We start from the raw sequence: 21,588 nt of genomic DNA, 5'->3' as shown, positions 1-21,588 counted from the left end.
AACCAGAGGCATTGAGTAACCAGAGGCTATGGTAAGTCCCTGACCCTCTATGCGCAAGAGGGAGGCAACTGAAAAAATAGCTTCGACCTACAACTATTGTAAAATCGTAAGGCAGCAGAATGCAAAGGCCAAGCGAATCCAGTGAAAATTTAGTGACCTCGGGTCAAGAAGGGCCTGAGGCACCGCAACAGTCAGTTCATGGACAACCTCATATTCAAACACGGCTTTTTCTTCATGGGCAAGGTATAGGGAATTGGCATCATGAAAGAAGAGAAGCAATTAACTGTCTAAACCCGTCTATCCCCCCCAGATAAACTCGGAGGATTGATAGAGGATACTATTCAGGATAAAGGCATTTTTTATGCTGAACTCACAGGACAGGGATATTTGCTAACTGCTGTAGTTAAGCATCCAAGTGTTGGACAGACAAAAGAAAAAGGTGAAATATGGCTAAGATGGTGGGTGGAAATATTCAGCGAATATAATGTTGTGCAATTGGTCAGCACCCAAGCAGAATTTGATCCGGTGGTGAAAATGCTCGCCGCAACAGCCCAGATAGAAGGAAAGTTGATAAAGCCTAGTGAAACGAGAGCTATGCCCCGCTTAAAAGAGTATCAACCACTATTGGATCAAATAACCGAAATAGCAGTATATCGAAAACAGGGAAATATACTGGAAAGTGGAAGTGAAATTGATTCAAGTGATGAGCGCTCACCCGAAGAGATTACAATGGAAGGTACAGACACAGAATATGACAACAAAGAAAGTGAGTGGCAGGCTAGAGAGGAAGTGAGACATAAAGCACTACCTCAGCAAATCAGTCCTCTTAGGCTGCAGCCTCCGCTAATTTCTTTGCCGGATGAAACCACCAAAAAAGTGAATGTGGGAAATGGTATAATGCTATGTCAATTCCATGGAAATGTGTGGGAGATTGGTGGAAGCGCTCTTATTGTTCTCACTGATGTAAAACTCAGGCCGTACAATAGTAAATTCAGGGCGAGTTTAAAATCATCAGCTGGAATAGAATATGAAAGAGAGAGAAGAGACATACGGAGCCAAGCTCCAATTGAGGAAGTATCTGATGCAAGGGAATACAGAATAACAAGTGGAGGAAGTTCTAACTTTTACATGATAGTTCATTGCCCAGGGCAAAAATGGACTCCAGAATTAAATCAAAGAGTATATATAAAAAATGTGATGAAACTTTTGGAGAGAGCTATAAATGGAGCTATTGATCAGGAAGCTACACGTGTCGTGATTGATGTGAACGGAATAAGATCAGGAAGAATGTTGTGGACAATAGCCGAGTCAGTGGCCCGAGGGGCCTTTAGGCTACAGATCGCGACCCCTGTCACCCAGCTTCCAGATACAGAGTTCGTGGTGGCCATATCTCAAGAACAGCATAACAGGAGGGAGGCCGAGGCCATGGAGAGATGGACTGCACGAGCCTTGCAGGAGGCCAGGCTGCAACTGAAGGAGAAATTACAGCGTCAGAAGCCGCGCCCGATGAAATCTCCTGAAGGAGCCGGGTCACCGGCCACAGAACAAGGTATGAGCACTCAAAATGTAACCTTTGGCCCCACCCTTCCTCTGTCACAGGTTCGCTGGTGAGTGTTGCCAAGGAGATGGTGTCAGATGATGAACAACCCGGCCCCAGCGGCCTTCCCACCACTCCTTGGAGGCCCTCGCTTCCTGGAGAAGGTAGGGAAAAACTAACGGAGATAAAAAAAAATCACCAGGTAGAAATAGCATGCAGGATGCTGTGACAGCCCCGGGCTTAGCGGCCTCCTCGCCGCAGGGAGTGGATGACTCATATAGGGAGTTGCCTCCTCCGACCCCTGTTACCAAAGAGGTCATGGGTAGGAAAGCAGTGAAGAAAACAAACAGAGATGCTGAGGTGATGGCTCCGCCGATCTCATCGTCATCCAGCGGAGAAGAAGAGAGTGAGGATGAATGTGACACCGGCCCGAGGGCGCCACCTGAAGATGAGAGGGATGACCTCGGGTCCTTGGAGTCATTTGCCCCCCCGACCAGCCCTAACCATGCTCAGCAGCCAAAAGTAATAAGAGGAGCAACCCGCAAGGGAACCAAAAAACAGCAGCCAGTCCTAAGTGTTCTGAAGGCCTCAGAAAGGATAGCCCTGGATGTCCGGCTTGGTTACCTGCAGACTAAGGATGACAGGCGTGTGTATGTGCCGTCAGTAGGTCAAACAGAATATCCTTATCCTGCTGCTTGGTTAGACAAACTCAGCGAAGAAGCATCCTTAACTGTGAAAACGAGTTATGGAGAGATAATTAATGTGTTGATGACCCCGGCATATCGTACATTTGAAAAATGAAATGTCACACTTAAAATAGAAGTTGAAATGTGAAAATATTTTGTAAAAATCGTATTTTTTCCAATTTGATTTAATTCATGATACATAATCATTTAGCTTAACTGAAAGTGGTTCATTACACCAGCTAGTGAGCGATTTCTGTTTCTTTTTTCTTTTTTGGTCTTCATCAACAGCCGCCACCCCGTTGAGACAGGTCGGATCCAGTCGGGATGAGGATGAGTGGCCCTACGAGCCTGTAACGCCCACTTCGCCCTTCCTGGACCGGGTTGACGAGCCTGGGGAACCCAGTGCCGCCCGACGGGATGCTCCAGTTGATAAGGTTATGCCACTGTCGAGAACACCCTCCCCTATGGTTTCATCGACCACTGATGACCTGGAGGGTGTGCCAGGCGAGGATGGGGGTGGAACGGGGTCATCTCCCTCCCTGATGATAAGGGAACTAGGCCTATGGTCTCCTCTTACTGACCCTCCGTCAGACACCTTGCATTCTGAATCCCCGGTGTCTCCGTTGTCGGATGACATGGGGGGGTTGGATGAGGGTGACTGGTTGGAGCTGGGTGACGGGCTCGCGAGGTTGATCGGTTTAGACACCATTGATCTCTAGGCGGGGGTGTTGAATTGAGTAGATTGAGTAGGGTCAGATGAAACGCCATATCATGTAAAATGAGATAACAAATTAATGGGCTAGACTCAATTCTTAGTTAGAGACCAATTGGTGTCTATAGGACTGATAATCATTCTTTGGCCTCTGGGTGTAGTTCCTCAAAGTAACCACCAGATGCCGCCAAACCTGTACAACTAAGCCGCCCACTCAGCATTGCCCGGACATACATTTCTTATAAGGCCGTAAAGGGCCAGATACAAATTAGTGTAAATAAATGATATCCTGAATTAAGTAATAATACACACAACACAATCTATATTCGACAATTGTTAACCTGATTTATGGAGCAATGTTTACAGCACATTGAGCCCAACTATGAAGTTTTGCTGTCTTTTTTTTTCTTTTCTTTTTTTTTTTATTTACAAGCGATACTGTCTTTTATCGCTGATAATATGGCTGTAACTGCATTGAAAAGATTAACTGTATGTATTGTTCTCGCAACATGACATACAAGATGTGAAACAGAAATTAGAATTAACCTGTTAAGTTCCCTGAGAGAATTTGGGATTTAACATGTCATATATATATATATGTTATTTATGCTTGCTTAATTAATTAATATATATGATTTTATTGATTTTAACGTTTATCATTGTCGAATAGAGCTGAAGACCTTTGACATATGATTATGACTCAGCTGTGAAGGACTTATGGCTCATCTGTGGAAAATTACTGAGAATGAGTCTCAACAAGTGCGCATTGATATGAGGAGATGCGGAAGGACACTCACCGGAAGAAATCAGTGATATGACCCAAGGTGATAAAAAGTCGTCACCAGCTGGGAGCGACGCCCTTTTTCCCTGCGATGTGGTCTGGATGGAGTGTATTCCTGAAAATGGATTTATGGCTGTTTGGGAATTAAGATTTTTTTATGAAGGAATTTGGACTTGTAGCCGTGAATGGAATTTTTTTCACTGATTGGGTAAAGTACAAAACTTTTATCAATAATGATGTATAATAGGAAGATATGAATGACTAATCGCGAGTTAGGGTGGGGGCCATTTAATACACTCTCATATCTTTAAATTATTTTTAGTCAAAAACATCTTATTGTGAATCAGGTCTTAAGCTTTTCCGAGAAATGATCAATCTTAGAAAGCTTTTGTAAAAGGTTATATTATTTTTGATCTCCTGTTTTTTTTTTGTTTTTTTTTTGATTGATTTAAGGTTTTATCATTAAATGTGATTTTTATGATTAATATTGGTTGTCTTATTATTGTCAATAAAATTGTTTAAAAGACAATGTTTGAATCAATCATTTTATTGTTTTGTCTTTATTTTATTTGGTTTTGGTTTTATTTATTTTTTGGACGTTTTATAAGTCCAAGGTCATTTTATAAGACCAAATAAAATGATTGAAAAACTAATTGTGATTTAATTAGTTTGTTTGGTTTGTTTTAACTTTTATTTTATTTTTTTTGGACGTTTTATAAGTCCAAGGTCATTTTATAAGACCAAATAAAATGATTGAAAAACTAATTGTGATTTAATTAGTTTGTTTGGTTTGTTTTAACTTTTATTTTATTTTTTTTGGACGTTTTATAAGTCCAAGGTCAATTTATAAGACCAAATAAAATGACTGAAAAACTAATTGTGATTTAATTAGTTTGTTTGGTTTGTTTTAACTTTTATTTTATTTTTTTTTGACGTTTTATAAGTCCAAGGTCGTTTTATAAGACCTTTTTATTTGTCTTTGATTTTATTTTTATTTTTGGACATTTTATAAGTCCACATCATTATTTTTTCCAAGACGGACAACAGCATCGGACGTCTGGAAGAAGGTAAGTGTATTTGAACAACCTCTAACCAATGCTTCCATCTGTATTAATAAGTCAAATACTCCTGCATGATATGTAACAAATCCGTATGATCCTTACAAGGATTATTAAATGACTAGGTCAATAACAAATACAAACAACTCAAAGAAGTGGAGCTGCCAATGTAAGTGAGGTGTTCAGATTATTAATCCTGGGCTCTGTGTGTGGCTATTCACTCAGGATTGATAAATGGATGAAAACGGATTGGCCTCATGATAAGAAGACAGTGAACAAACCTAGGTGAATCCACTTTAATATATCGGCTTATCTAATTCCCGTCTCCTCACGCTGACGCCTTAGAGCTGGTGAGGAAAAAGGGGAATTTCTAACCCTTTAATTGGAGAGTCGATCAGGACATATTTCCCGATTTAAGTCCTGCGGGTAAGCGGAAGTTGACAGTAGACTGAGAGAAAGTTAAAGTGTGTACATCCTGTATTTAAAAAGTGCATTTTCCTGAGTGAATCCAGCAGACAGCCCCTTTAAAATCTTGATGCTGGGTAAAGAGCACGGGGGGCTGGGACTTCCTAACATCAAATTGTATTATTGGGCTGCCCAAATAAAAGCAATGGAGGCCTGGATCATACGGGATCCGGAGTCACACTGGGTTTCATTGGAGGAGCATTCATTAGCAGTTATTTCCATTTCGACTCTTCCCTTTCTCAGTCTGCAATTCCAGAAACAAATTAAAATCACAAATGTATGGGTTAAACATACATTGAATGTCTGGAAACAGGTACAGAAACAATTAAAGGGAGGGGTTGCCCTTTCTCGGGCCATGCCCATAAATGGGAATATTGAGTTTTTACCATCAATAGTGGACAGTGGCTTTAATAGGTGGGCTGAAAATAACCTCAGAACTTTGAGTCAGTTATTTGAAGGAAACATGATTAAAAGCTTTGCACAATTATGTAGCAAATTCAATCTAATGTCAAGGGATCATTATCGGTATCTACAAATTAGAAATTATATAATGACACATTGGATTCATATTAGAAGGGAACCAACTCATATAGAAAAGCATTTCAGTCAATTGATTGAGAATGAAAGTGTAATGAAAAAAACAAGTGTCTTTCATGTATAATAAATTACTAATGGATATATCAGATAACACACAACACATAAAACAACAGTGGGAACTCGAATTGAATGTGACCCTGGATGATGATACCTGGGAAGAGGTTTGCTCTGGTTGTCATAAGGGGGTAGGGAGTCAAATGTGGAAGGAATTTGACTGGAAAGCTAAAATAAGATTATTTAGAACCCCATTAAAGTGCTCCGTGTATAAGCGTGGGGTTAGTGATAAATGTTGGAGGAATTGTGGTTTTATGGGGGATCAGACCCACATCTTTTGGGTGTAACAACTATGGCCTATGGCCCAGGCCACCCTCCATTTTTTTCAAAGTAAACTCTCTGCAGTTGCATAAACATTCCACAGCTCAGGAAGGATCTAATCTTGGCTAGGTCTACAGGTGGTCACTCAACCACGAACAAAGCTCTTTTGAAGCCGCTGACCAGGTGACATAGGAATTTATGCGTCTGCCGAAAGAGTTTATTCAAGCCCGACTTCCCGGGGCCCGAGAAAACACGTTCAATGACTTAGAATATACAAACGACTGATCAAAGGAATGTTTATGACCTTTCTTATCAACCAGGGGGGACTCTCTGGCGTCGCCCCTCCAGTGGGCACTCCTGGAACGTCTAGATGGCGCAACAGCGCCGCCAAGTGGTGAAACTTGGAACTATCCTTAGTGACAATTCTTACAAGTAACCGCATTTTACACATTTATACCATGATAATTCTTGACAGATAACTGAACTACGAATGATTCATGTTATATCATTGTGTGTATGAATGCCCTAGCTCATATGTACGCCATAAGGAATGAAAGGTAATCAATATCTTTCAGTTCAGTCAGATTAGGCAAGTAGGAACTACCTTACAAATTAGTTTGATGCATTAATTGCGATTGGTGCCAAATATGTTGTGTGGGGAAAACTGATTTGCCAGACTGACCAAATTTAATGCCAAATTATTAATCCCTTTAATAATTTGCTTTTTAAAGTCTGCGTGAGCGACTAGAAGGGTTTGCCACCGCCTACCGAAGCTCCGCCCATAGGCTTTAAAAAGACGAGGGGATCCTCTCCTCGCTCGCTCTCCCGCTTCCACGCTGCCCCTCTTCGCTCTCGCCATCCTCACCTGCTACCTGCAAGCTCTGAGCCTGCTCCCACTGACTCTTTGTTCCAAGAAACTTGCCAAACACGTGGCCCCCTTTGTTCCTGGCAGCAACCATTGCCACGAGAGCAGACACCCGCTCCAAGCCACGCCAAAGCAGGTGCAAACTGCAACGCTGACCCCAAAGAGACTCTTTTACTCCCCTTTTCCTTGTTTTCCCCTTTTTTTCTTCACCATCAGTGACTGCCCGCCTGCAGCGAGCTCCGTGGCCCCCGGGGTACACTCGCAACGTACCGCCGGACTCAAGGTTGTGCACCCAAGCTGCACCGCATCTCACCTGCTATTCGGTGGCGCTCCGCCGCGGTGCAAGCGCACCTCCAACGGTTGGCCGTCCCCGTATGCAGGCACGCCGCGAACCGAGCTCCAACACCTGGAGTCGGACAGCTGTCCGACAGAACCAACCTCGCCAGAGAAACATCTCGCCGACCAATCAAGGGACCGCGCAACTATGTCAGCCCCCGAGCGGCTCCCTTGCTCACCTGTGGAATAGCCCCTTTTTTGATTTTTCTTGCCTTTTTGAACGAACATTGACTATTTTTCCCCCTTTTCCAAAGACCTTCCGTTTCTGCTTGTTCTACGCAGCATCCAACTTGTAAGTGCACGTTTGATCCCCCCAATTCGGCATATGACTGTGTGCAACTTACATTTGAAACATATCACAGATCTGGCAAGTTAAATTTCTCTTTTCCTGTTTCCTTATTCGTTCGCATTCCTTCCCTATTTTCATTAGCTTTATTTTATTTCCCTTCTTCTGACGGTAGAATAGTTAGATAGCCAGTGTTTTGATTCTGTAGTGTAGCAATCGTGAATAAATGCATGTTTTATTAATTCTATTCCGCCTCAGTCATCTGTGTTTCCGAGTGGATTATTATTCTTTTGTTAGTACAACGAACCACTGAATATCGAATGTGGCGACTTTAGATTATAAATGACTGATGAAGAAAGGATTTTGGTCGTTGTTTGCTCCTGTTAACCCAAAGCAAAGCCAACGTGGTGTCCCTAGAGGTTATCGAGGTAATTACAATTTACCTCTGTAACGTCCAGATTATTAATTCGTCAAAAAGACGACCCAATTATCGCTACATGGGACTGTTCCATCATACAAGGTTTTCTGGGCTGGAGTAAGGGGAAAATTTGAAAATATTCTTACAGTGACACTCCCCCTGGATCCTTTGATTTATTTGTTGGATATATTGTTCGATAATTTGTCTCATGACCAAAAGTATTTGCTTCATCTCCTCCTAATGACTGGAAGAAAAATGATAATCATCAACTGGCTGAAACCTGAACCACCCACAGTTGCACAATGGTTAAAAAAAAATCAAACAGATGTACTCAATGGAACGATTGACAGCACAACTGCAGATGAGGGTTCCTCTTTTTGAAAGAAGATGGGGATCACTCCTGGACCTTGTTAGATAGGGTATTGATACCCTGGGTAAGTGTAGGTCATTTTTGTTGTTGTTTTTATTATTTTTATTTCTATGATACCAATTGTATGTAAAGGCCCTATCTCAGGACAGTTATTGTTGTGATGTTGTCAGTTTTGACAATAAAAGTAAAAAAAAAAAAAAAAAAAAATCGTTTATCACGTCTAAAGCAAAGGAAGCACAATATATAGATTTAAGGCATACACCAATTAACAACAATTATAACAAAAAAAAAAATCAGACAATGAAAAGAACCCAAAAGGAACTTGATACACTGAATAGCTTTATTATACAAGGACATTGGAAGTCACATATCCATTTTATTTGATTGACAAAAGAAAACTGATGACTTATTTGTATTTTATTCAGAATCACATTTACACTTTCCCACCTTCCCATGAAAAGTCTGTTTCTTCAGTCCATTTAATGAATCCTTATATGGACATCACCATAACATTGCACAAAGTGCATGCAGTCCTTAAAATATGTTTGAGCCAGTGAGAAATGTCAACACTCGCCCACCGGAAGTGTTAGATTAGGGATCTTAATGATTAGATAGGTGACTTGAGCTAGGCAATTGTGTCGCTGTGACCTGTCCTGGCTTGGCGTCTTCCTATCTATCTGCACTCAGGCACACATTTATCCAGCAGAAACCAGTTAAGACCATCCGGTCACACATTTTTATATTGGCTAGGCTAGGCCAGTTCCCCCGTGGGGTGGATAGCCAAGGTAGTATAAGATTAGCGACCATTTTGAGTGGGGAAAGCCTTGTTCCGCGTTCAGCAGATAAGTCTCCACAGCTGTGTACTCAGTCTTTCTGGCATCCAGTCAATAGTTTAACTGAGACTATGCAGTCCCCTGGTTGTTGTTATTAGTATAGTGAGCATTCAAGATAAAAGAACCGGTAAAAGTTCCCATCAAACTTTACAGAGGCTTTTAGATGATACAAAGGACTACAAGTTGATAAAATAAATGATGCTATATAAAATAAAATACAGGTTGTCTGATCTCGCTTACCTGGCCAACTCTCCGTTATAAAGGGTTAAAATCCCCCTTTGTCTCCAACCGCAGTAACACGGATTTTAAGGAGGTGACGGGGACTCTCCAAGCTGGCGTCGAAAAGGATTCGTTTAGGTTCTCACTGCCCCGGTTTTAGAGCGTCAGCCCGATCTTACATTAGATTAACACCCTTAAAGAGTAACCTTTATTGATTTAAGGATAGAAATTTAATCACACTCTTTTTACAGCGGCTCCTCTTCTAATGATCGGTTGTACTTGTTAAGACCTAAATAATCTTAGCTGTCCTTGTTAGGACCGCAAGGGCTTGTTTTATTTTATTTATTTAAGCCGAAGTAACACTATAGGATTTAAGGAATACAGCTATCACTTATTTAGAAATGTTATCTATTCGATAAGAGGTCGTTAAGGAATATCAAAGTATGACTCAAATAGTAATAAAAGTTTTAAAGCAGGAAAGTGAAATTAGGATTTAAGAAATCAATGATTAATGTTATAATACACAAAGATTCTAAACCACATTTTGTCTTTCTTGATTTATTACATGATTAATATTCAAAGCAATAGCAAAGCAAAATCATTCAATAGAGATTATATACTGATTATAAACAAATGGCAATAATACACAAAGTATTCTTAAGACAGGTCAAACCTCATATACTCGCAATACATAGGTTGCTCCTGTGTCCGGATAAATGGCAAAGTACAAAAAGTAAAAGAAAGGGCAAAAGCTTTGAAAAAGTATTATTCTTTTGATAAGTGGTTAAGACAGGTAGCTAATCTGTGATAAACCACCGAGGTCAAATAACCTTTAGGCAAAAAAGGCCTAAAGGGAAAAATTGAGGAATCTGGCTATCTCATCTCTTTGCTTGTAATTTGATTAAAAATAGATAAAAATAGGAAAAACTATAATCCTCTAACAACAGATCAAAGTAACCTGTCAACTACAAATTACTCTTATTTCTTACTTGTTAAAAGACATTCCTCAATATAGCAAAGAGAAGCCAGGGCAAAAATGTAGAAGTCCCATCTAACAGAACTCTGTTGACGATCCCTTCCTCTGCTTTTTGCAATGAGACTTCTTCAATTCTGCCTTTTTATAACCTCGGAGGCTGGACTTTGTAAGTATGGGTGTGTATGCCTCAACCAGCTTGAACTGGCTTCAGCAGAACAACTGAATCATGAGATGTTTGTGCTGACAGTCTCATGATTCATTTCCCAAAAATCCTGTTTCCCGAAAATCCTGTGACTTCTCGCAAAACATATGACTCATTTCCCTGAAATCTTGTGACTTCTTGTAAAACATATGATTAATTTCCCTGAAATCTTATGACTTTTTATAAAACATCTTGAACATCTTATAAAACATCTTGAACATCTTATAAACAAAGTCTCATGATTCATTTCCCTGAAATCTTGTGACTTCTTATAAAACATCCTGTAAACAAAAGTCTATTTCTTATAAGTCTTGTGACTATGACTCATACTGTTCGCAAACCATGCTGTTATGACTCATATGTCATGTGATACACTATACCCTTTATCATGGTTATGAATAAAAACCCTTTCAAAGCTTTATATAACATATTGCCCATAAAACACCATTGATGATTAATATAACACTTTTACTCCTCGATATAAGGGAGTACAAAACCTAAATATAGATACTTTAACCTACTCCAATACAATAAGTACATGTGTTGTAATAAGTACATGTGTTGTACTGTGTATATGTATGTGTTGTGTTATGTACGTGTTGTGGTAAGTGTGTGTGTTGTGTGTTATGCTCGCTCTAACATACTTATCAAGCAGTGATGAGGCACGTTTAAATGTTAATGAAGTTGACATTATACTAAAGGAATTTTGTACATGTGTACATGTGACAACCCGGCTATCTCATATCACCTTATAACATGGCATCCATTCTATCAATACACATTATTGAACTTTGTCATTCTTGTTAGTAACATCACATTAGTTCATTAATGTCCCGTCCTTGGTGGCATCTGTCCATGTTACACGTCAAGGTTTTGGTAAATATTTACCCAAGTAAAGAAATACTTCAAGTACTAAACATTTACAATTTTCATTTAAGTTTCTTGATTACTGCATTCTTCACCAGCACACTTGTGTCTCTTGACCTGAATCTTCTTAGAGAATCTTTGACCACAAAGTGAGCAGACATAAGGTTTCTCACCAGTGTGGGTTCTTGTGTGTCTTTTTAAGGTTCCCTTCTGAGCAAAATTTTCACCACAAACGGAGCAGTTAAAAGGTTTATCACCAGTGTGTGCTCTTGTGTGTCTTTTTAAGGTTCCCTTGCAAGAGAATCTTTGCCCACATACTGTGCAGGCATAAGGTTTCTCACCAGTGTGTGTTCTTGTGTGATTCAGTACGTTCCCTTTCTGAGAAAATCTTTGCCCACATACTGTGCAGGCATAAGGTTTCTCACCAGTGTGGGTTCTTGTGTGTATTTTTAAATTTCCCTTGTCAGAGAATCTTTGACAACAAACTAAGCAAGCAAAAGGCTTCTCACCTGTGTGGGTTCTTGTGTGTCTTTTTAAGCTTCCCTTATGAGCAAAATTTTCACCACAAACGGAGCAGTTAAAAGGTTTATCACCAGTGTGGGTTCTTGTGTGTCTTTTTAAGGTTCCCTTGCAAGAGAATCTTTGCCCACAAACTGAGCAGGTATAAGGTTTCTCACCAGTGTGGGCTCTTGTGTGTATTTTTAAGGTTCCCTTTCGGGAGAATCTTTGACCACAGACTGAGCAGGCATAAGGTTTCTCACCTGTGTGGGTTCTTGTGTGCACTTTTAAGTCTCTCTTCTCAAAAAATCTATGACCACAAACTGAACAGACGTAAGGTTTCTCACCAGTGTGGATTCTTGTGTGTATTTTTAAGGTTCCCTTGCGGGAGAATCTTTGCCCACAAACTGAGCAGGCAAAAGGTTTCTCACCAGTGTGTCTTCTCATGTGTTCCTTCAAACCTGACTTATGAGCATATGTTTTCCTACACTGAGAACATTTCCAGAATTTGTTGTCAGTGTGACATTTCATATCACCTTCAGATTCCTCCTCCTCCTCATCCTCATAATCGTCATGAAGATTGTGTGACATAGCGTCGTCACTTTCTGATAATGGAGCTAGTAGGCCATCTGCTTGTGATCCTCCACAGTCGTCTCCTTCACCTTCAGTTGTCATTTGTTGACATGAGCTGCCACTTGGAGGTTCCGCCCATCTACTCTGCTCACTTGCATCATCTTCAATCATCAAAGGGACACCAGTTGATGGCAACATATGGATATCCTTCTCCTCCTCCTCTTTGATGTAGGGAGGGTCTTCTCTCTCCTCTTTTATGCAAAGGTGCTCTGGGTCCTCTTTTTTAATGGAAGGAGACTGCTTCTCTTCTTCCTCTTTAAAGTGGGGGACCTCTTCATCCTCCTCTTTGTTTTTAGTGTGTGGGTGCTCTAACTCCTGCTGCTCAGGACAAACATGTTCACTGATGTCTGTAAGACACAAGAAAACGAACACACATGGTATTGTGGTTATTGTTTATAATGAAGATTTGTACTGTTTAGGGGCTTTCACACTGCAGGAACTTATGATGGAACTTTCCTATGTTCTGGGGAAGTTTGTCCAAATTTTGCATTCACACACAAAACCAGTGGGTCTGGAGGGGGGGTATTACCAACAGTATTTAAAATATTTATTAGTTATGATGTCGTCATTGGTTGCGATATTTTGTTTTGTATGTTTTCTGGCTTTTTAAATTTGTCTTTTGTAATTTAGAAAGATAAAAAGTATAGTTCTCAGTCTGTACTTTTTCAAAAATATAGACCTGTGTTTGATGCTTTCTGAAGCCTACAACTTATTTACTGAAAGTATGAAACTTTTTTAATTTTCCAACTATTCCTTGTATAACTTCTTAAACAGCTGTTGTAGACCACTGTGGCCAACTGTGGTAACTGGAATTATTATTATCAGTGCAGAATAGCTGTCTCCCAACTCTGGCGGTGACCTTGTCAAAGTGTCCTTGAGCAAGACACTGAACCCCTAATTTTTGCCCAGTGGGACCCTGCATGGCTACAGCTGACCAATAATGTATAAATGTGTGCATGACATGATTGGGTGAATGGAACACAGTGTATACTATACACACTGTATAGTACTTTGAGCAGTGTATAAGTTCAGTCCATTTACCAACATTATCCTTTCTGAGCTTTCGAGTGATAAGTGTTTTCTCAGTAGTAGTTTTTCAACAGCCTAATATTCATTTTCTTCTCCACATCAGGGTGGTCGCGCAGGAGAAAAAAACCCACTAGATTTCACACAGCTACCAGAATTAGATTTTACACTCTTGTAGTTTTACTACACTACTACTACTACTACTACTACTACTACTACTACTACTAATAATAACTAGAGCTGCGAGCAGCTCTAAAGGGCCCTCGCAACCCAGGCCACGTTGGGGTATTTGCACGTCGGGGTACTGGCATGTTGGGGTACTCTTTCATAGGAAAGAGTCTAAATTGTAAATGTTTTTGCAATGCTTTGTGTTTGCAAAATTTCATGGAAAGGCCAAAAAATGCACAATTAACAAAATAAAATCAAAATGGTTTGGCACATGCCTATAGAAACTTTTTAGAGGTATTACGCTGATGGGTATGCTTCCCAATATTCACACCTAGCTGAATCATATAATCGGAAATACCTCATAAAAATGTCTAGAGGCGCTATTGAGCCATTTATTACAAATTGCCCAATAAATCTCTAAAATATTCATTTTCCAGACAGGTCTGGTGTGTGTGCAAAGTTTTGTGAGTTTTCGCCCATGTTTACCCCGGGTTTTCACCGGATGCGGTTGCGGTGCGGTTGCGGTGCGGTCCGGCGACGCAAGCAATTAGATTCCATTCATTCGAATGGTGCAGTTTACACCGCTTGCGGGTGCGTTGTGTGTCGACTTCCGCAAGGATAGACCTATTTTCTATTTTTGCCGGACGCCGCAGCGGTAGGCCTCCGGCAAATGGCAAGCTAGCACAAAACACATCGAGCGGGAAAGGAAGACCGAGGCAGTTTCAAAATAAATTTCCGGTTACCTTTCAGAATAAAACACTCGCCAGCTCCTATTTCGCAAGTTTTTCAGCAAAACGTGACGTGGGCGTCGCCGGGCCATGTGCTCATTCACGAGTTAGACACCAGCGAACATGGACGAGGAGAGGTTTATATTGGAGGTGGAAAACCACAAAATAATATATGACACGGCACATCCTTTTTATAAGGACTGTAATGTATTGTGAGTTTGATGTTCGCGATTGCTTGTTGTGCCCGTCTCGCTTGCCGTACTGAGCGGCAGCCGGACGCGGAAGACAGAAATAAAGAGTGGACCCGCACTGACCCGACTCTCGTTATTAATATACTTTACAAGGACAACCAAAAAAAGGAGGCTGCATGGAATCTCATAGCAGAAGAAGAAGAAAAGGTTAAATCAAAAGAAGTCCACCTCTCTTTCTGCTTCTCTGTTGAGCAGACTTTCTGTATGTTTGTCGTTGTGAAATGCCACATGATCGCGCGCACGCGGTCCCGCGAGACACGTTGGGAAGTGGGCGGCGACGGAGCTGCCGGACCGCAGCTGTGCGGAGCCGGTGTGGATTGACAAAAAAATTGACCCGTCCGGAGCACGCAGTCAAGACGCACCGCACCGCAACCGCACCGCACCGCAACCGCATCCGGCGAAAACCCGGGGTTAGACTCTCTAAAAAAGCATTTTTCTTTGCAAACAGTGCATCGCTGCAGCAAAGGTGTGTGACAAAATAAACAATTTCAACAACTTTTCTTAAATATCTTAAGAAGAAATACGACAAAGTTGAAGACGATTGGAAAAGTTTTGTAGGAGTTTGTTAAAATATGACCCCTATTAAATGGCTACAAATACAAAAGTAAATCAAAATGGCAGACTTCCTGTTTGGTTTAGCATATGGCTACAGAATACTTTTTTGTAAGTCTTAGGCTGATAGGTATCCCAATTTTTACAAATCTAGCTGAATCATACAATCGCAAAAGCTTCATAAAAATGTCTAGAGGGCGCTATTGAGCCATTTATTGCAAATTGCACAAGAAATCTCCAAAATATTCATGTTCATGACAAGTCTGATGTGTGTGCAAAGTTTCATGAGTTTTCGCACGTTTAGACAAAAAAAAAAGCATCATTTTACTTGGCAAACAATGCATCGCTATGGCAACAGCTTGCGACAAAACAAAAAAAGTTCGATAACTTTGCAACTTAAACATCTTAAGATGAAACACACCAAGTTTGAAGACATTCGGATAAATTTTGTAGGAGTAGTTAGTTAAAATATGACCCCTCAAAAAGGCCACAAAAAATGGCGACAAATCCCAACGAAAATCAAAATGGCCAAAAATGATGTAAAATTAACAAAATAAAATCAAAATGGATTGGCACATGGCTATAGAATACTTTTTGTAGATATTAGGTTGATAGGTATGCCTTCTAGCTGAATCATATAATTGGAAATACTTCATAAAAATGACAGGGTCCTATTAAGCCATTTATTACAAATTGCACAACAACTCTATAAAATATTCATGTTCGTGAGAGGTCTGAACTGTGTGCAAAGTTTTGTGAGTTTCGCCCATGTTTAGACTCTCAAAAAAAAGCATTTTTCTTTGCAAACAATGCATCACTACAGCAAAGGCATGCGACAAAATAAAAAAATTCAAAATTTTAATCTTAAATAACTTAAGATGAAACACGCCAAAGAATGAAGATCATCTGATAAGTTTTGTAGAAAATATGACCCCTATAAAAGGCCCCAAAAAATGGCTACAAATACGAAAGTAAATCAAAATGGCAGACTTCCTGTTTGGTTTAGCATATGGCTTTAGAAACCTTTTTGTAAGTCTTAGGCTGATAGGTATCCCAATTTTTACAAATCTAGCTGAATCATACAATACATTTGCAAAAGCTTCATAAAAATGTCTACAGGGTGCTGTTGAGCCATTTATTGCAAATTGCACAAGAAATCTCTAAAATATTCATGTTTATGACAAGTCTGATGTGTGTGCAAAGTTTCATGAGTTTTCGCACGTTTAGACAAAAAAAAAGCAGCATTTTACTTGGCAAACAATGCATCGCTATGGCAACGGTGTGCGAGAAAATAAATAACTTTCGATAACTGCATCTTAAACATCTTAAGATGAAACACACCAAGTTTGAAGACGGTCGGATGAATTGTGTAGGAGTAGTTCGTTAAAATATGACCCCTCAAAAAGGCCATAAAAAATGGCTACAAATCCCAACGTAAATCAAAATGGCGGACTTCCTGTTTGGTTTAGCTGATGGTTCCAAGAGACTTTTTTTCGTACATCGTGGGCTCTTATGTATGTATGTATGTATATCTTATGTAGGCGGCATATCTGGCCGCGTCTTTTGTGTTGTTTTGGGGGTGTTTATTTATTTTATTATTATATGGTTCAAAAAGAGTTTTTTGTACCTTCTACAACGTTGGCATTGATTGATCTTATAGAAGAAATTACAGATAAAATAGATAACAAAATGTATTCTGCAGGTATATTTATTGACTTGAAAAAAAGCCTTTGACACAATTGATCACAACATACTACTTCAAAAATTGCAAAAAAAACGGGATTAGAGGAATTTCATATAATTCGTTGAAGTTTTATTTAACTGAAAGACAACAGTACGTGCAAATAGGGGAGTGCTGTTCAAGAAAGGGGAGCATAATTTGTGGAGTCCCCCAGGGGTCTGTTCTAGGACCTATATTATTTTTGTTGGATATAAATAATCTTTGCGATGCATCATCAAGATTAAAATATATATTATTTGCTGACGATACTACAATACTAGCGTCAAGCAAAAACCTTCAACAGCTTGCGATAGAGATAACGACAGAACTTAAACTCAAAGAATGGTTTGATAAAAATAAACTTTCATTAAATATACTTAAAACAAAAGTCATGTTCTTTGGTAAATTTAAAGAGGACACTCAAATTCAAATTAAATTTGAGAATGTTGAAATTGAGAAGGTAAAGGAATACAAGTTTCTCGGTGTGATATTAAGTGACAATATTAGCTGGAGACCTCAAATAAATAGCATCTGTTCCAAACTAGCAAAAAAAATTGCAATAATGAGTAAATGCAGGTATTTACTTGATAAAAAAAATCACTCCACATACTTTATTGTTCACTTGTTCTTCCATACTTAAGATACTGCATCGAGGTCTGGGGAAACACTTATAAAACAAACTTGGAATATTTATTTAGACTGCAGAAGAAAGCTGTTATGATTGTGCACAATGTCGGATTCAGGGCTCATACGAACGCACTGTTCCTGGATTCTAAATTATTAAAGCTTGAAGATCTAGTAAAACTTAGATCTTTATTAATATTATATAAAGCAAATAGCAGTCAACTTCCTAAAAAATACAACAATTGTTTTCTTATAGAGAGGGGAATTATACTTTTAGGAGAGCACATCATTTTAAGGTACAGTGTGTTCGTACGACCCTGAAGATCCATTGTATAAGTCGAAGAGGGGTTAATTTATGGAATGGTCTAGGAAATAACCTAAGGAGTGCTACTAATATCTACCAATTTAAAAAAATATACATGATCGTTATTTTTAATAAATATGCTAAAGAATTACATTAGATACAAGGTGTTTCTAGATGGAGAGAAGATGTTTGGAATTAAATGTTGGGTGGCATTGCATCTGGAAAAAGGTGTGGTGTGACTGTAATATAGGTACTAATAATCGTAATTTCCATTTGTATTTTCTTTACACAGTATTTTGTACTGCATTCTTTCTCATTTTCATTTGATATAATTGATGTTTTCTTTTCTGTTGAGTATTAATGATGAGTGGGAAAAGTTTGGGCTCTTGTATTATTATATCATGATGGGGTAGGTGACTATAAGCTTTTGCTTCAGCCTACTCCTTTTGGGCATTAACAGTATACTGTTTGTTTGATCTGTCTTGTTTTTGTTTTTTGTTTTTGTTTTTTTTGTGCTCAAATAAACTAAACTAAACTAAAACTACCTTGAGGGCTGTTGCATATGTCCTCAAATTTTGGTAACTCTAGGTGAAACGTACAACCGGGAATGCTTCATTAAGTAAGAATTTTGAAACTCTAAATTTGATGCCTCGCCCCCGTCATATAGTATGTCAAAAACTTTTGATTTTTTACCATAATGTTGTCCCAGGTGTTGAGATGGTACAGCCCAAGTTTGAAGTCAATCGGGTTAACCGTGTAGGAGATGCGGGCAAAAGTATGACCCCTGTAAATGTGCAAAAATGGGCCAAAATTGGACATTTAAATGATCATACCTCACTTCCTTTCTATTTTAGGGTACACATATCAAAGAGGTTTTTGTTCATCTGGATGTGCTACAGGTGCCACACAATTTTCATAGCCGTAGGACAATTGTAGCGGACCTGGGATCCGTTTAACCTATGTAGGGGGCGCTAAGGAGCCATTTTTCTGCTATCATGTCTGGCGACTTTAAAATATCAAATTTTTCGCCAGGCCTGACGTGTGTGTAAAGTTTGGTGAGTTTTCGTTCACGTTTAGTGTCTCAAAAATGTGATTGTTGCGGAGAATAATAATAAGAAGAAGAACTAGAGCTGCGAGCAGCTATAAAGGGCCCTCGCAACCTGGGCCATGTTGGGGTACTTGCACGTCGGGGTACTGGCATGTTGGGGTACTGTCAAATAGGACAAGGACCATCTAAAATGTTTTTGACAAGCCTTGTGTGTGCAAAGTTTTATCAAAAGGCCAAAGATGGTGAGCAATTCCAAAAATAAATTCAAAATGGCGACTTCCCTTTAGGTTTAGCATACGGCTACAGAATACTTTTTGTAGGTCTTAGGCTAATAGGTATTTCACAAATCTAGGTCAAGTCATCTTAAGTTATAGAGCGCTTGAATCATACAATCGGAAGTGCTCCATAAAAATGTCTAGATGGCGCGATTTATTGCAAATTGCACAAGAAATCTCTAAAATATTCATGTGCATGACAAGTCTGATGTGTGTGCAAAGTTTCACGAGTTTTCGCACATGTATAGACCAAAAAATAGCAGCACTTTACTTGGCAAACAATGCATTGCTATGGCAATGGCGTGCGACAAAATAAAAAACTTTCGATAACTTTGCAACATAAACATCTTAAGATGAAACACACCAAATTTGAAGACGGTAGGATAAATTTTGTAGGAGCAGTTCGTTAAAATATGACCCCTAAAAAAGGCCACACAAAATGGCTACAAATCCCATCGTAAATCAAAACGGCAGACTTCCTGTTTGGTTTAGCATATGGTTGCAAGAGACTTTTTTTGTACATCGCGGGCTCTTATGTAAGCCTCCAAATTATCATAGCGCTAGGTGAAACGTACAACCGGGAATGCTTCGTTAAAGAGGAATTTTTTTTTAGCTCAAAATGTGATGCCCGGCCCCTGGGGCCTTCCTGTTGGGTTTAGTACATGGCACCAAGAGACTTTTTTTGTACATCGTGGGCTGTTACATATGTCTCCAAATTTTCGTAGCTCTAGCTGCTTCGTACAACTGGGAATGTTTCATTAATTAAGAAGGAATTTTTTCTTTTGCAAAAAGTGCATACCACGACAACAGCGTGCGACGAAATAAAAAGCTTTCAATAACTTTTCATCTTCAACATCCTAAGATGAATCACACAAGTTTGAAGACGATTTGATAAACTCTGTAGGAGGAGTACGTTAAAATAAGACCCCTATGAAACGGCCGAAAAAAATGGCAACACGTTGAAAATTAAATCAAAATGGCGGACTTCCAGTTAGGTTTAGCATATGGTTCAAAAAGAGTTTTTTGGACCAAATTTTGGTAACTCTAGGTGAAACGTACAACCGGGAATGCTTCATTAAGTAAGAATTTTGAAACGCAAAATTTGATAGCCACGCCTCTGGCTGACTTCCTGTTGGGTTTAGCATCTGGCACCAACAGACTTTTTTTGTAGGTCGTAGTCTATTATATATGTGTACCAATTTTCGTAGCTCTAGATTAAACGTACAACCGGCAATGCTACGTCGAGTAAGAGTTTTGAAATTCTAAATTTGATGCCTCGCCCCCGTCATATAGTATGTCAAAAATTTTACATTTTTTATTATGATGTTGTCCCAGGTGTTGAGATGGTGTACAGCCCAAGTTTGAAGTCAATCGGGTCAACTGTGTAGGAGAAGGGGGCAAAAGTATGACCACTGTAAATGTGCAAAAATGGGCCAAAATTGGACATTCAAATACTCATACCTCACTTCCTGTCTATTTTAGGGTACACCTATCAAAGAGGTTTTTGTTCATCTGGATGCGCTACAGGTGCCACACAATTTTTGTAGCCATAGGACAATCGTAGCGGACCTGGGATCCGTTAAACCTATGTAAGGGGCACTACAGAGCCATTTTTCTGTTATCGTGTATGGCGACTTTAAAATATGAAATTTTTCGCCAGGCCTGATGTGTGTGTAAAGTTTGGTGAGTTTTCGTTCACGTTTAGTGTCTCAAAAATGCGATTGTTTGCGGAGAAGAAAAATAATAAGAAGAACGAGAGCTTGCACGTTGGGGTACTTGCACGTTGGGGTACTCGCACATTGGGGTACTGGCACATTAGGAGCAAAATTTCTTTGAACATGGCATGATAAACCTTTACATGTGAATTTTTTTTGCCAGGTGTGATGTGTGTGTCAAGCTCAATGTGTTTTGGTGATTGTCAAGATCTGCAAAAATCAGCGTCCTTTTTTATTTTTAGGGAATGAGTTGACCTGACTTTTTTTTTTTTTTTTTGTAAAAGTATATATACCCATCATCGCTCGTACTCACTGCACAATGTTGCTTTTATTGTCCATAGAGGCGATAAAAAAAATAAATAAAAATGAAACTGAATAAAAAAAGTACATATGCTTGGATCGGTCTGATACCAGTGAACATCTTGAGTAGTGGAAAGTAAAAGAATATTCATAAATAACTTAGTTATAACACTTACAATGAGTTCACAAATTTTGTACAAAATACCTTAAGTGGGGTTGGGTT

The 21,588-nt window shown here is 39.4% G+C and overlaps 1 protein-coding gene across 1 annotated transcript in view; it reads right to left on the bottom strand.

The window, feature by feature from the left end:
- Positions 1–8,744: 8,744 nt before the first annotated feature.
- The window catches only part of LOC144004476 (uncharacterized), a 21,987-nt gene continuing 9,143 nt past the window's right edge, over positions 8,745–21,588 (bottom strand). The window contains exon 2 of the mRNA XM_077501641.1: positions 8,745–13,001. Within this exon, the coding sequence (XP_077357767.1) occupies positions 11,590–13,001 (1,412 nt within the window). The 3' untranslated portion in view covers positions 8,745–11,589. The remainder of the gene's footprint in view (positions 13,002–21,588) is intronic.

The sequence above is a fragment of the Festucalex cinctus genome, chromosome 17 (assembly GCF_051991245.1).
Source record: "Festucalex cinctus isolate MCC-2025b chromosome 17, RoL_Fcin_1.0, whole genome shotgun sequence".
Lineage (NCBI taxonomy): Eukaryota > Metazoa > Chordata > Actinopteri > Syngnathiformes > Syngnathidae > Festucalex > Festucalex cinctus.
The sequence above is the reverse complement of the archived record's forward strand: the minus strand, read 5'-3'. Positions and strand labels throughout refer to the sequence as shown.